Source organism: Schistocerca americana, chromosome 5 (assembly GCF_021461395.2).
Source record: "Schistocerca americana isolate TAMUIC-IGC-003095 chromosome 5, iqSchAmer2.1, whole genome shotgun sequence".
NCBI classification, from domain to species: domain Eukaryota; kingdom Metazoa; phylum Arthropoda; class Insecta; order Orthoptera; family Acrididae; genus Schistocerca; species Schistocerca americana.
This window is the reverse complement of record NC_060123.1, coordinates 576,899,743-576,912,842: the sequence shown is the minus strand read 5'-3', so window position 1 is coordinate 576,912,842 and position 13,100 is coordinate 576,899,743. Positions and strand designations below refer to the sequence as shown.

The following is a 13,100-nucleotide window of genomic DNA, read 5'->3' as shown; positions in this document are numbered from 1 at the left end:
AGCCTAGCATCTTCTAATGAACACCTGGATCCTACTATATCCACAACATTTAGAAAATGATTATTAAAAATATTTTCAACTTCTGACTTTTTGTTCGTAAAGTTTTCATTCAATTTGATGGTAATACTGTCTTCCTGTGCTCTTGGTTGACCTGTTTCTCTTTTAATAATATTCCAAATTGTTTTAATTTTATTATCAGAGTTGCTGATTTCAGACATGATACACATACTCCTGGATTTTTTAATAACTTTTCTTAATATAACACAGTAGTTTTTATAATTTTTGATAATTTCTGGGTCACTACTCTTTCTTGCTGTCAGATACATTTCCCTTTTCCGGTTACAAGATATTTTTATACCCTTAGTAAGCCATGGTTTGTTACAAGGTTTCTTACGAGTATATTTAACTATTTTCTTGGGGAAGCAGTTTTCAAATGCATTTACAAAAATGTCATGAAATAAATTATATTTTAAATTGGCATCAGGTTCACGGTACACCTCATCCCAGTCTAACTGCTGTAGGCTTTCCCTGAAATTTGCAATTGTTAAATCGTTGACTGAATGTACTACTTTGGAGGACTGTTTAGTATTGCTGAATGGAGCTATGTCATATATTGTAACTAGCTGTGCACCATGATCAGAAAGACCATTCTCAACAGGCTGAGCATTTATCTGGTTAAACTTATCTTGGTCTATAAAGAAGTTATCTATCAGTGAGCTGCTATCCTTTACCACCCGAGTAGGAAAATCAATAACGGGTGTCAAATTGAAAGAACCGAGTAATACTTCAAGGTCATTTTTCCTATTACCCTCTTTCAGAGAATCTACATTGAAGTCCCCACAAATAATAATTTGCTTCCCCCTGTCTGACAGATAGCACAACAAGGAGTCCAAAGTTTTCAGAAATAGATGAAAATTTCCTGATGGGGACCTATATACAGTTACAATTATAAATGTGCCTTTATTTAATTTAAGCTCACAGGCACATGCTTCTATACGTTTCTCTACACAAAACTTTTTTGTTTCTATACTTTTTGCACAATGATAACTTTTGACATATATGGCAACTCCTCCTTTCTCCATATTTTCTCTCATTACATGTGCAGAGAGCTTATAACCACTTACATTTACCTTATCCATATCAGTAACAATGTGATGCTCAGACAGGCATAGTATATCTATTTCATTCTCAGCTTCTAAATCTTCTAAACAAACCAGAAGCTCATCTACTTTATTCTTTAAACTCCCAATATTTTGATGAAATATACTTACATTATTTTTAATTATTCTTTTATGAGAACCTTTCCTTATTCTAACATTTGCAGTACTCTCCTGTCTGAGTTTCTCATTGTGCTTAGGCCTACTTCCTATACCAGTGGTCACATGGTGTTCAGAGAGGCAGATTATGTCAACTGGGTTGGGTGACTTTAATTCATCAATGCAATTACCTAGGACTGAGATACTACTTGGTGGAGATAAAATTTCTGGTGATTGGTGAAAATTTATAATTGATAGCTGTGATTGGTGATCCAATGTGCTAGAATTGTGCTGTTTAATTTCTTTCCTAAACTGAAGATTTGTTTCAATCCTGACCTCTCGTAGAACTTGACATCTTTCTGTCTTACCTATCCTAAAAAAGGTGCTGCTCCAACACCTGTAACCACTGGTATTTTACCATTCATGGCAGTGCCTCCCCCCTTAAATTTCCTGCTATTACCCCAGCCAGTTTCCCCTTCCCTTTCCTGTTGAGATGTACGCCGTGCCTGGTATAGTCCCACCTACTGAGATAATCAACAGGAACCACACCAATATGAGCCCCCGCACCCGACCCAAGCAGCTGTTCCAACTCCAAATTAACTCTCCCAACAGAAGAGTTCAAATGAGGCTGGTCATGGCGTCTCAGGACAGATACAAATTCAACATTGGTGCGTCTCGATGCCGACGCAATCTTTACCAGGTCACACTCTATACTGTACCCAGGATCTCTGTCGATGCTGTTCCCTGGCCCTCCCACAATAACCACGGTGTCTTCCCTGGTAAATCCTTTACAGAGTGAACCTAAATCCTCTGTCACCTGATCCAGACTAGCACTTGGTTTGAAAAAATTTGTGACCTGGTATTCTGGTCCTAATTCCTCCTGCAGAAGTTGGCCTACACCTCTGACATGAGAACTGCCTAACAACAAAACTTTCTTCCTTTTCGATGACTTTCCTACATTCTTTTTCAATTTCCTATTGAAAGTTTGTTGTGTCCTGTCTACACCTACCTCTGCTTGAGGCTCATCAGTTTCTAACTGAAGCAACAGGTCAAACTTATTTTTGACATTCACCACAAAACTGTCAGACTTAGTTCTAGGCCTGTTCCTTCTGTTACCTGTTGCCACTTCCCACCTCTCTTTGCCCTTCTCCCTCCTTAACCTGTCCAGATCTTCCCTAGCCTGATCTAGCTCAGCCTGAAAGGCAGCAATTTTCCCCTCCTGTTCCACTATCTTCCTATCTCTGCTGCAAATCCTACATAACCACTGATGAACCTGATGGGGAAAGTTTCCAACAGATTTCTCGTACACAAACAGCAGTTGACTGGCGTTGCCTGCTGAAGCGTTGTTGTGAAGCCTCGTGTAAGGAGGAGAAATGCGTACCATCACGTTTCCGACTTTGATAAAGGTCGGATTGTAGCCTATCGCGATTGCGGTTTATCATATCGCGACATTGCTGCTCGCGTTGGTCGAGATCCAATGACTGTCAGCAGAATATGGAATCAGTGGGTTCAGGAGGGTAATACGGAACGCCGTGCTGGATCCCAACGGCCTCGTATCACTAGCAGTCGAGATGACAGGAATCTTATCCGCATGGCTGTAACAGATCGTGCAGCCACGTCTCGATCCCTGAGTCAACAGATGGGGACGTTTACAAGACAACAACCATCTGCACGAACAGTTCGATGACGTTTGCAGCAGCATGGACTATCAGCTCGGAGACCATGGCTGCGGTTACCCTTGAAGCTGCATCACAGACAGGAGTGCATGCGTTGGTGTACTCAACGACGGACCTGGGTGCACGAATGGCAAAACGTCATTTTTTCGGATGAATCCAGGTTCTGTTTACAGCATCATGATGGTCGCATCCGTGTTTGGCGACATCGCGGTGAACGCACATTGGAAGCGTGTATTCGTCATCGCCATACTGGCGTATCACCCGGCGTGATGGTATGGGGTGCCATTGGTTACACGTCTCGGTCACCTCTTGTTCGCATTGACGCCACTTTGAACAGTGGACGTTACATTTCAGATGTGTTACGACCCGTGGCTCTACCCTTCATTCGATCCCTGCGAAACCCTACATTTCAGCAGGATAATGCACGGCCACATGTTGCAGGTGTACGGGCCCTTCTGGATACAGAAAATGTTCGACTGCTGCTCTGGCCAGCACATTCTCCAGATCTCTCACCAATTGAAAGCGTCTGGTCAATTGTGGCCGAGCAACTGGCTCGTCACAATACACGAGTCACTACTGTTGATGAACTGTGTTATAGTGTTGAATCTGCATGGGCAGCTGTACCTGTACACGCCATCCAAGCTCTGTCTCAATGCCCAGGCATATCAAGGCCGTTATTACGGCCAGAGGTTGTTGTTCTGGGTACTGATTTCTCAAGATCTATACACTCCAATTGCGTGAAAATGTAATCACATGTCAGTTTTAGTATAATATATTTGTGCAATGAATACCCGTTTATCGTCTGCATCTCTTCTTGGTGTAGCAATTTTAATGGCCAGTAATGTACTCACTCGCTAAGAGGCACAAAGTGTGCTCAGCAAAAGATATAGTACCCACACCTAAACAGAAACGCGTGTTCGCTTATTTTGAGCACTCTTCCACTCAATGAAGCTTCTGGGAAATCGGGTTATGGCACTTGCCGTGTTCTCCTCGTTAGAACCGCTACATTGCGCTCATATAGCACCTTAACTGGCATCAGGAGGCTGAGTGCACTTGCCTCCAATCCTTCCACCAGGGAAAAATCTCTGGCAGTACCGGAAATTGAGTCATGGTCGTCCACATAGCTGTCGGACATACTGACCATTTAGCTAAGGAGGCGGGGAAGGTGCGTAGAACTGGTCTCATTAGTACAGCCAAATAGGGGAACAAGGGCTTCAGTTACGACATTAAAACCACGAAATGCCCCTTCTGCTGTCAATGCTCTTACGTCCATTTGGAGAGTGTTCTCACCTCTAAACCGTTGGTACATCTCGTCGAGGTCATCGGCCAAACTCTGGGTGCCGAGAATGCTCTTGCGGGTGTTCCCAAACGGCGTCCAAGGCCAGAGCTGCGGCACGTCCCTGGTGCTCCAGTAGATGTAGTGCCTGTAGTAGCACACCCACAACAGCACCAGCACCGCCAGCGCCGACAGCACGAGCTCTCTCGGGCACCACTCCACACCCTCCATCAAGACGAGCCTCTGCTGCGGTCAGCGGATGTCGGGACTATGCAGATTCTGAAAAGAATGAGCACCAGATGCATATAACCAAGAACCTGCGAATGAACCATTTAAAGCTTCGTTCTCGAAGCAGTCACTTTCTTAGGAAGTTGTAAACGTCAGCTCCTCCTGTGGTTTTCCTCAGTCACTTCGCTTGAATGCCGAGATGGTTCCCTCAACAGCTCTACACAATATGGTCAAAACTCTACGGTTGCTTCACTGAAGGCTTTCTGTGGAACACCAGGTTACTCGTCCAAGTCTGCCACAATACCCCTTTTAGTCCGTGAACGACTCAAAATATCGAAACGAGGTTGTCGGCAAATGGCAGCACTCAGAGTGTCGTGTAACTCTATTGTACAGTTAATACTCATAAATCTCGTATCGACTGATACAGTGAAGCAAGTATATTTCTTGGAATGGAATGATACACGAAGGGCGTTCAATAAGTAATACAACACATTTTTCTCTCGGCCAATTTCGGCTGAAAAAAATGCGGAATCTGTTGTGAGTAATCGTGGAACATTCCCGTTTCATAAACTGCCGACTGGTGGTGGTTCTACACGTAGCCTAAAAGATGACGTCAGTAAGGGAGGCGCGTTCCAAGCAGAGAGCTGTCATTGAGTTCCTTTTGGTGGAAAACCAGAGCATCACAGACATCGATAGGTGCTTGCTGAAAGTCTGCGAGACCTGGAAGTGAACGAAAGCACGGTGAGTCGTTGGGCGAGACGTCTGTCATCATCGCAACAAGTTGCGCAAACCTGTCTGATCTCCCGCGTGCCGTCCGGCCGCACACAACTGTGACTTCTGTAATGTTGGAACATGCGGGCAGGTCACAACTAAACACCTCGCTGCTCAACGGATCGTCGATGTTGGTAGTGCTGACACACTCGTCCACTAGTCGGGGTCCTCAAAGATATGTACCAGCTCGGTTCATCGCCGCCTAACAGAAGAACATAAACAATGAAGGTGCAATCTGTGGGAAGCAGTACGTGGAAGATCGGGAAGTTATTGATGCAGCATGGCGTTGGCTCCGACGTCTACCGGCAGGGTGGTACCATACGGGTATAAAGGGCCCTCCCAGTAAGGTGCCGTAAGGTTGTCGCATTGATCGGAGATTATGTTAAAAAAATAAGGTTTTTGTAGCCGAAAGAGGGGGAATAATTGGAAATCCCCTCGTACATTTTAATGACAGTCGGAGTCTCTTGAAAAAGCTAATACTGTGATACAATGCTTGCTAATGTTGCTTTGAAACATTTCGTTAAGGTATTCGAGAAATCTGCTAAAACTTAATGGCTATTGTTACATAAACACCGTCAAGTTCTGATGCCAAACTCCTTCGTTATATGCAACAAGAAGATAGGCCTATGCTGCTAATATAAAACGTGTTTCCTTTTAGCGCTACTGCTACTACAGTACTTGCTGATAGATTTGTTATCGGTGAGTTCGATCAACGCGCGAGTGTTACGGAGATGCTTCCAGCGCTCGAACGGGAATCCCTGCAGGGATGACGATGTCCTCTCTGTGGAACACTACCGAGAAAATATAGAGAACCGGGATTTTCGGCTGACTGCAGAACGATTCTACTGCCGTCAACGTACATTTGTTTTTTTCGTGATGACCGCGAAGACAAGACAAGAGTAATTAGAGCTCGCACGGAGTCATAAGACAGTCGCTTTCCCTACCTGCATTTGCGCATGGAACGGTAAAGGAATGTCTAGCAGTGGTGCAAGATAACGTTTGTCACGCACAGCACGGTGGCATGCATAGTGTGGCCGGCCGTGGTGGCCGAGCGGTTCTAGGCGCTACAGTCTGGAACCGCGCGACCGCTACGGTTGCAGGTTAGAATCCTGCTTCGGGCATGGATGTGTGTGATGTCCGTAGGTTAGTTACGTTTAAGTAGTTCTAAGTTCTAGGGGACTGATGGCCTCAGAAGTTAAGTCCCTTAGTGCTCAGAGCCATTTGAAAACAAGTAAACAGCCTAAAGGCTTGATACACCGCTAGCGAATGGCACGAGAGCCGCACTTCACGATGTTTACAACGGAATGTCTGATTCAGGCTCCTTGTTTGTCAACATTTATCGGGTTCAAAATAGCTCTGAGCACTATGGGACTTAACAGCTGAGGTCATCAGTCCCCTAGAACTTAGAACTATTTAAACCTAACTAACCTAAGGACATCACTCACATCCTTGCCCGAGGCAGGATTCGAACTTGCGACCGTAGCGGTCGCGCGGTTTCAGACTGTAGCGCCTAGAACCGCTCGGCCACTCCAGTTGGCCATTTATCGGGTATTTTTGCTAAAAGTTTCGACTTCAGCATTAAGAAGCTTTGCATCACTGTACTACATCTACATCTGTATGGATACTCTGCAAATCACATTTAAGTGATGGTTCATCGAACAACCTCCACAATTATCTATTTTTCCAATCTCGTATAGCGCGCGGAAACAATGAACTCCTATATCTTTCCGTACGAGCTCTGATTTCCTTTTTTTTATAGTGGTGATCGTTCCTCCCTATGAAGGTCGGTGTTAACAAAATACTCGTATTTTCGCATTCGGTGGAGGAAGTTGGTGACTGGAATTTCGTGAGAAGATTCCGTCGCAACGAAAAACGCATTTCTTTTAACGATGTCCAGCCCAAATCCTGTATCATTTATGTGACTATCTCCCAGTCCTATCTGGTAAGTATCCCACACCGCGCAGCAGTATTCTAAAAGAGGACGGACAAGCGTAGTGTAGGCAGTCTCTTTGGTAGATCTGTTACATTTTATAAGTGTCCTGCCAATAAAACGGAGTTTTTGGTTAGCCTTCCCCACAACATTTTCTGTGTGTTCCTTCCAATTGTAATACCTAGGTATTTAGTTGAGTTTACGGCTTTTAGATTAGACTGATTTATAGTGTAACCTAAGTTTATCGAGTACCTTTTAGCACTCATGTGGATGACCTCACACTTTTCGTTATTTAGGGTCAACTGCCACTTTTCGCACCATTCAGATATTTTTTCTAAATTGTTTTGCAGTTTGTTTTGATCTTTTGATGACTTTATTAGTCGATAAACGACAGCGCCATCTGCAAACAACCATAGACGGCTGCTTAGATTGTCTCCCAAATCATTTATATAGACAAGAAACACCATAGGGCCTGTAGCACTACCTTGGGCAACGCCAGCAATCACTTCTGTTTTACTCGATGACTTTCCGTCAACTACTTCAAACTGTGACCTCTCTGACAGTAAATCACAAAACCAGTCACATAAGTGAGACGATATTGCATAAGCACGCAATTTCACTAAGAGCCGCTTGTGTGGTACAGTGTTAAAAGCCCTCTGGAAATCCAGAAATACGGAACGGATCTGAAATCCCTTGTCAATAGCACTCAACACCTCATGTGAATAAAGAGCCAGTTGTGTTTCACAGGAACTATGTTTTCTAAACCCCTGTTGACTGTGTTTCAATAGACAGTTTTCTTCGAGGTAATTCATAATGTTCGAACACAATGTATGTTCTAAAATCCTGCTACATATCGACGTTAACGATATTTAGTGGATTATACCTTTCTTGAATATTGGTGTGACCTGTGCAACTTTCTAGCCTTTGGGTACGGATCTTTCGTGTAGCGAACGGTTGTATATGATTGTTAAGTATGGAGCTAATGCATCAGCATACTCCGAAAGGAAACTAATTGGTATACAGTCTGGACCAGAAGACTTGCTTCTATTAAGTTATTTAAGTTGCTTCACTAATGCGAGGATATTTACTTCTACGTTACTCATGTTGGCAGCTGTTCTCGATTCGAATTCTGGAATATTTACATGGTCTTCTTTCGTGAAGGCATTTCGGAAGGCTGTGTTTAGTAACTCTGCTTTGGCAGCTTTGTCTTCGATTGTATCTCCATTGCTATCGCGCAGAGAAGGCATTGATTGTTTCTTGTCGCTAACGTACTTCACATACGACCAGAATCTCTTTGGATTTTCTGCCAGGTTTCGAGACATAAAGTTTCGTTGTGGAAACTGTTACAGGCATCTCGCACTGAAGTCCGCGCTAAATTTCGTGCTTCTGTAAAAGATCGCCAATCTTGGGGATTTTGCGTGTGTTTAAATTTGGCGTGTTTGTTTCGTTGTATCTGCAACAGTGTTCTGACCCGTTTTGCGTTCCAAGGAGGATCAGCTCCGTCGTTTGTTAATTTATTTGGTATAATCTCTCTACTGCTGCCGATACTATTTCTTTGAATTTAAGCCACATCTCATCTGCACTCATATTATTAATTTGGAATGAGTGAAGATTGTCTCTCAGGAAGGAGTCAAGTGAATTTTTATCTGCTTTTTTGAATAGGTATACTTTTCGCTTATTTTTCGGGTATTTGTGGATTACAATATTCAATCTCACTACGACAACCCTGTGTTCACTAATCCCTGAATAATTTTTGATGCTCGTTAGTAACTCAGGATTCAAAAGCTTTCAAAAAGCCTTTAAAAAGATAGTTCCACTTTAAAAATCATACTTCCGTAAGTATGTCTGTTTGATACAAGTTTCAAGAGTGTACACACAACATATTACGTGCCTGTGTGCGTAGAACCATTGGCCGAAAACCTTGTGGGGATTACTTTGAACCGTTCACGAAATAGAAGAGCTGTTATGTATTACGATATTCGCCTTGTTCAGCTGTAAGTACACTATGTCAACATCACACCCTGTTTTCTCTCAGAATGAGCCAGCGGAGAGAACGGAGTGAACTCATACGGAGTGTGGCTGTAGGAAACCATAAGATTTTACAGTCCATTTGAGGGATGCGGCAGGATTTGCGTGTACCCAGATCATCTTTTATTTGTATTGGTGCGAACTTAAACGTCAGGGACGCAACCTATCGCTAGAACAGACATAATGGAGCCGACCAGTTCTGAAGTGTGCTTTGCAAATCAATCATCAAAGATTGGCGTTAACGTCCCGTCGACAGTGAGGTCATTAGAGACGGAACGGAAACTCGGACTTGAAAGGAAATCGGCCTTGTGCTTTTCGAAAAGATTAGGGAAACCACGCCAATCGCAAATCTGGACGACCGGAAGGGAATTTGAAGACCAGTGTCTTACCACTGCTTTACCTCGCTCATTACCAGTTGTCCGACATGCGCCTCAGCTAATCATAGAGTATCAGAAGCCGAAATCGGAGAAGGTGGCTATGTTGGACGCTGCGTTCTGCAGTAAAGTCGACTTTCTAACTCATCCCAAAGGTGTTCCATTGGATTCAGATCGGGTTTCTCGGCATGCCAGTCAATTTCACGAATGTTGTTGTCCACAAACCACTACCTCAGTAATTCTGCTTTATGACAGGGTGCATTGCCATGCTGATACAGTCACCGTCTTCGAACTGTTCCTCTCCTGTAAGCTGTACACAATGCTGTAAAGTTCTTCATATCCTTTCTCATTTAGCATTTTCTTAAGCGCAATGAGTGGACCACACCCTAATGACAAAAAAGATACCCATACCGTAACACCACCTCACCCGTACTTCACACGGTGGCAAGTAATGGTCTCCAGGTATACAGAAAACCCAAACCCTTCCATCGGATTGTCACAGGATATAGTGTGATTCATCACTCCAAGTCAATTGTTTCCAGTCATCCACCATTCACTGACGTCACTCTTTATTACACCTCCACGGTCACTTAACACTGACTATCGAAACGTGTGGCTTATGAGAAGCTGCTGGGTCATTGTACCCCATTCTTTTTAACTCACTACCCAGATTCATTGTGCTATCTGAACGACTGGTCGCAGTCTTGAACTGAAGAGTGATTCCTTTCGCTGATTCTATGAGATTTTTCGCAACGAAGCTCTGCAGTGTTCGCCGGTCCTGTTTGTCCGTATTTACGGTCTCCCTTGTCTTGGTTTAGCTGAGGATGTTCCTTCGCATTTCCATTTCACAGTCACCAACACTCGACTTGGGCAGATTTAGAAAGTTTGAAATCTGTCTGATAGAGTTTGTTACTGATAAGACATCGAAAGAGCAGTGTTCGTTCGAAATCTCGAGCTCTCATGACCAATCCATTCCGCTATTATGGCTTCTCTGCTGATTTTTTTCTATTGTTTTTTTCTTTTATTGTTATTTCAATTCTGCACAACGGGGGAGGGCTGACAGCGGACAAAAGCCGCTCTTCAGCCAAAGGCTACAAAAACGGTATTCAAAAATACTTGAAACATATAAAAGATGACAATTGCAGATGATTTTGTAAAAAATGCTTAAAAGTGACGATTTTTACATAAAAACAAGTGACAATAAACGAGGATTTGTAAAATACACATAGATGAAAACACTGATGGTTTTTATAACTCACCTAACTATTTTATAACACAGTTAATATAGTCACTCTTGAACGTGAATGATCCAATGGTGTAATGCTGATGCTAGGTGACACACTAAAAAATTGTCATGATGAAGGTGCAGTGATGAATATGAGACCCTGTAGAGCCGCAGACAGCGACTAGAAGTCAGCAAGGTGGATGAAGGGGAAGGAGAAAATTGGAGGATGGCGTGAGGTGGAGGGTTGGAAAGAGGGGTATATGTCGAGACGGATTTCATCGTTTGGGAGTAGGACGTGCTTAAAATTCTGGCGAGAGAGGATGGATGAGGGAAGGAGGTGCATGGAAGGTGGAATATGGATGTAGTGGCGCAGCAAGGTACCAGGATTGTTGGTTAGTCGGTGGGAAACTGGGTGCTGGGACCAGGTTTTGCGAATTATGCATCGGGTCGGAATGTGCTCCAGGAAGAGAAGAAGATGTGGGAAATGGGTGAATTGGTACAGGATTGCGAATTGTAGAAGGTAGGCGGATGCGGAAAGCATATCTTTCCAGGATTTCAAAGGACTTGTAGAATTTAGACGAGGGACGGTAGGATACTACCCGCCTACTTTTATACTAGCGAGTGCACCTCTTGTGACATCTAGTGGTCAGTCGCGTATTATGTAGGGTGTCCGGATACCTTAAATCAGATAGTGTACGTCTATAAATTTTGGGAATGGTTTTCTTACAGAAAAACAAGAAAAAGTCCGGATAAGCGTACTTGAAGTGCAAGTACCCAGGGGTCAGTGGACTTCACCGAGCAAGTTGAAAACAGCTGATTGCTGTCACGTGACGGGAAAGAGCGCTGAAATCTTGCTTAGTGCTGTAGAATGTCTCGCGCCCCTTCTGGCTGCTACTAAGAGGGCTGATGGCCCTCGCGGAACATATGTAATCGCAGCGGGTTTGGTGTTCGTACTACGCCATTACACAAACAAACTAATAAAAAAGAGAAAAAAAATCAATAATGGCAAAATGTGGGGAGATGCAGTTTTCAAAGAATGTACAGAAAAACGTGGAAATTTTTTATACCTCATTGAAACTACTGTCAGAGTAGTTTCCTTTCCATCGACTGGTGAGACCGCTTCTCCGTCACACTTCGGATATGTGATTATACTGACTGTAACTTAAACTGATTACAAAAAAGTTCCACGTTTTCCGTACAGACTTTGAAAACAGCTTCTTACTGCTCCCCATATTTTGCGATTATTGATTTTTCGCTTTATACGTTTCGTTTGGACTCCCTGATATGAGAGTATTTAGACGCGAAGCCATACTATCTCTGTTTTCTATCATACAAAGAACTAATTGCTGTTATCTGGTAGCGATAAGGTGGATCTTTGCGTCACACTGGGAATCAAGGAGGCCCTTCTGAGCGCGTGATACGGTGCTATAGTCAAGGATCTAGCCTCCGTCTCTAATTCTGAAGATTACTTGAAAAAGTTCGATTACTTAGTCGTTTCCTGACAGAGTTTGTGCTTCATCTTCGACTTCATCGCTGTCCATGGGACGTCAAAACACAAAAAAGTGAAACATTTAGTATTACACAACAGTGATTCTCAATAATACTGTACGACGCCCAAGTAAAAGGCGTGAGATGTTCTTTAGTTATTTTTTGTAGACTACACTCGAATAAGAACGCGTCCGATGACGAAGAAATGCGAGTGGACGCGCAATGTTTTATATAGGTATTAGGTTATTTTTTAGGCACTTACCTATCAGCCCAGGTCTACAGGTTTTTGACTTTCGGCACGGCAAGGGCGCGACTTCACTTTGCAAATATCTTCGTGGACTGTGCTCCTTGCGAGCGACGGAGATTGTATATAAGAACGGCGCAGAGACAGGTGCGCCTGATAACGCGATAAGGCCGCATGACTCCACAGGAAACAGGAAGCAGCTTCTTAGGTACCGACAATGACTACGAACGTACCGACTACTTGAGACAGAGGCAACATCTACACTACGTGCGAGAAATCGCCGTTATCACTCTTGGCTTTGCACAATTGGGAAAATGAGTAGACGTCTTATTGGTGTTCCTACTTTGAAGCTGACTAAAAATTTTGTTCTCAGTATTGAATTTTGTTCTCAGTATTGAAGTATTGTTCTCAGTGTTATTTCAGATGAGAAGCCATGGCTGATGTAAGGGTACACAGTTGGACGTTTGAGGAACAATTAGTGTTGTGTATGTGGATGCATGAAAGTCCAGAGGCAGGATAAGAAATGACAGAATTTGTTTTGGGAACGCTGCCCCTCGTAAAGAAACCCTGCTTCATTCGGAGAAACTTGCTTTTGTTTCAGACA

General features: G+C 43.5%; 1 protein-coding gene across 1 annotated transcript in view; it reads right to left on the bottom strand.

The window, feature by feature from the left end:
• Window positions 1–12,604, bottom strand: part of LOC124616134 (probable cytochrome P450 6a14) — an 84,757-nt gene extending 72,153 nt beyond the window's left edge. Inside the window, exons 1-2 of the mRNA XM_047144408.1 lie at window positions 12,515–12,604; window positions 4,223–4,487 (exon numbers count right to left, since the gene is read on the bottom strand). Coding sequence (XP_047000364.1) covers window positions 4,223–4,439 — 217 coding nt within the window. The 5' untranslated portion in view covers window positions 4,440–4,487; window positions 12,515–12,604. The remainder of the gene's footprint in view (window positions 1–4,222; window positions 4,488–12,514) is intronic.
• Window positions 12,605–13,100: the final 496 nt, after the last annotated feature.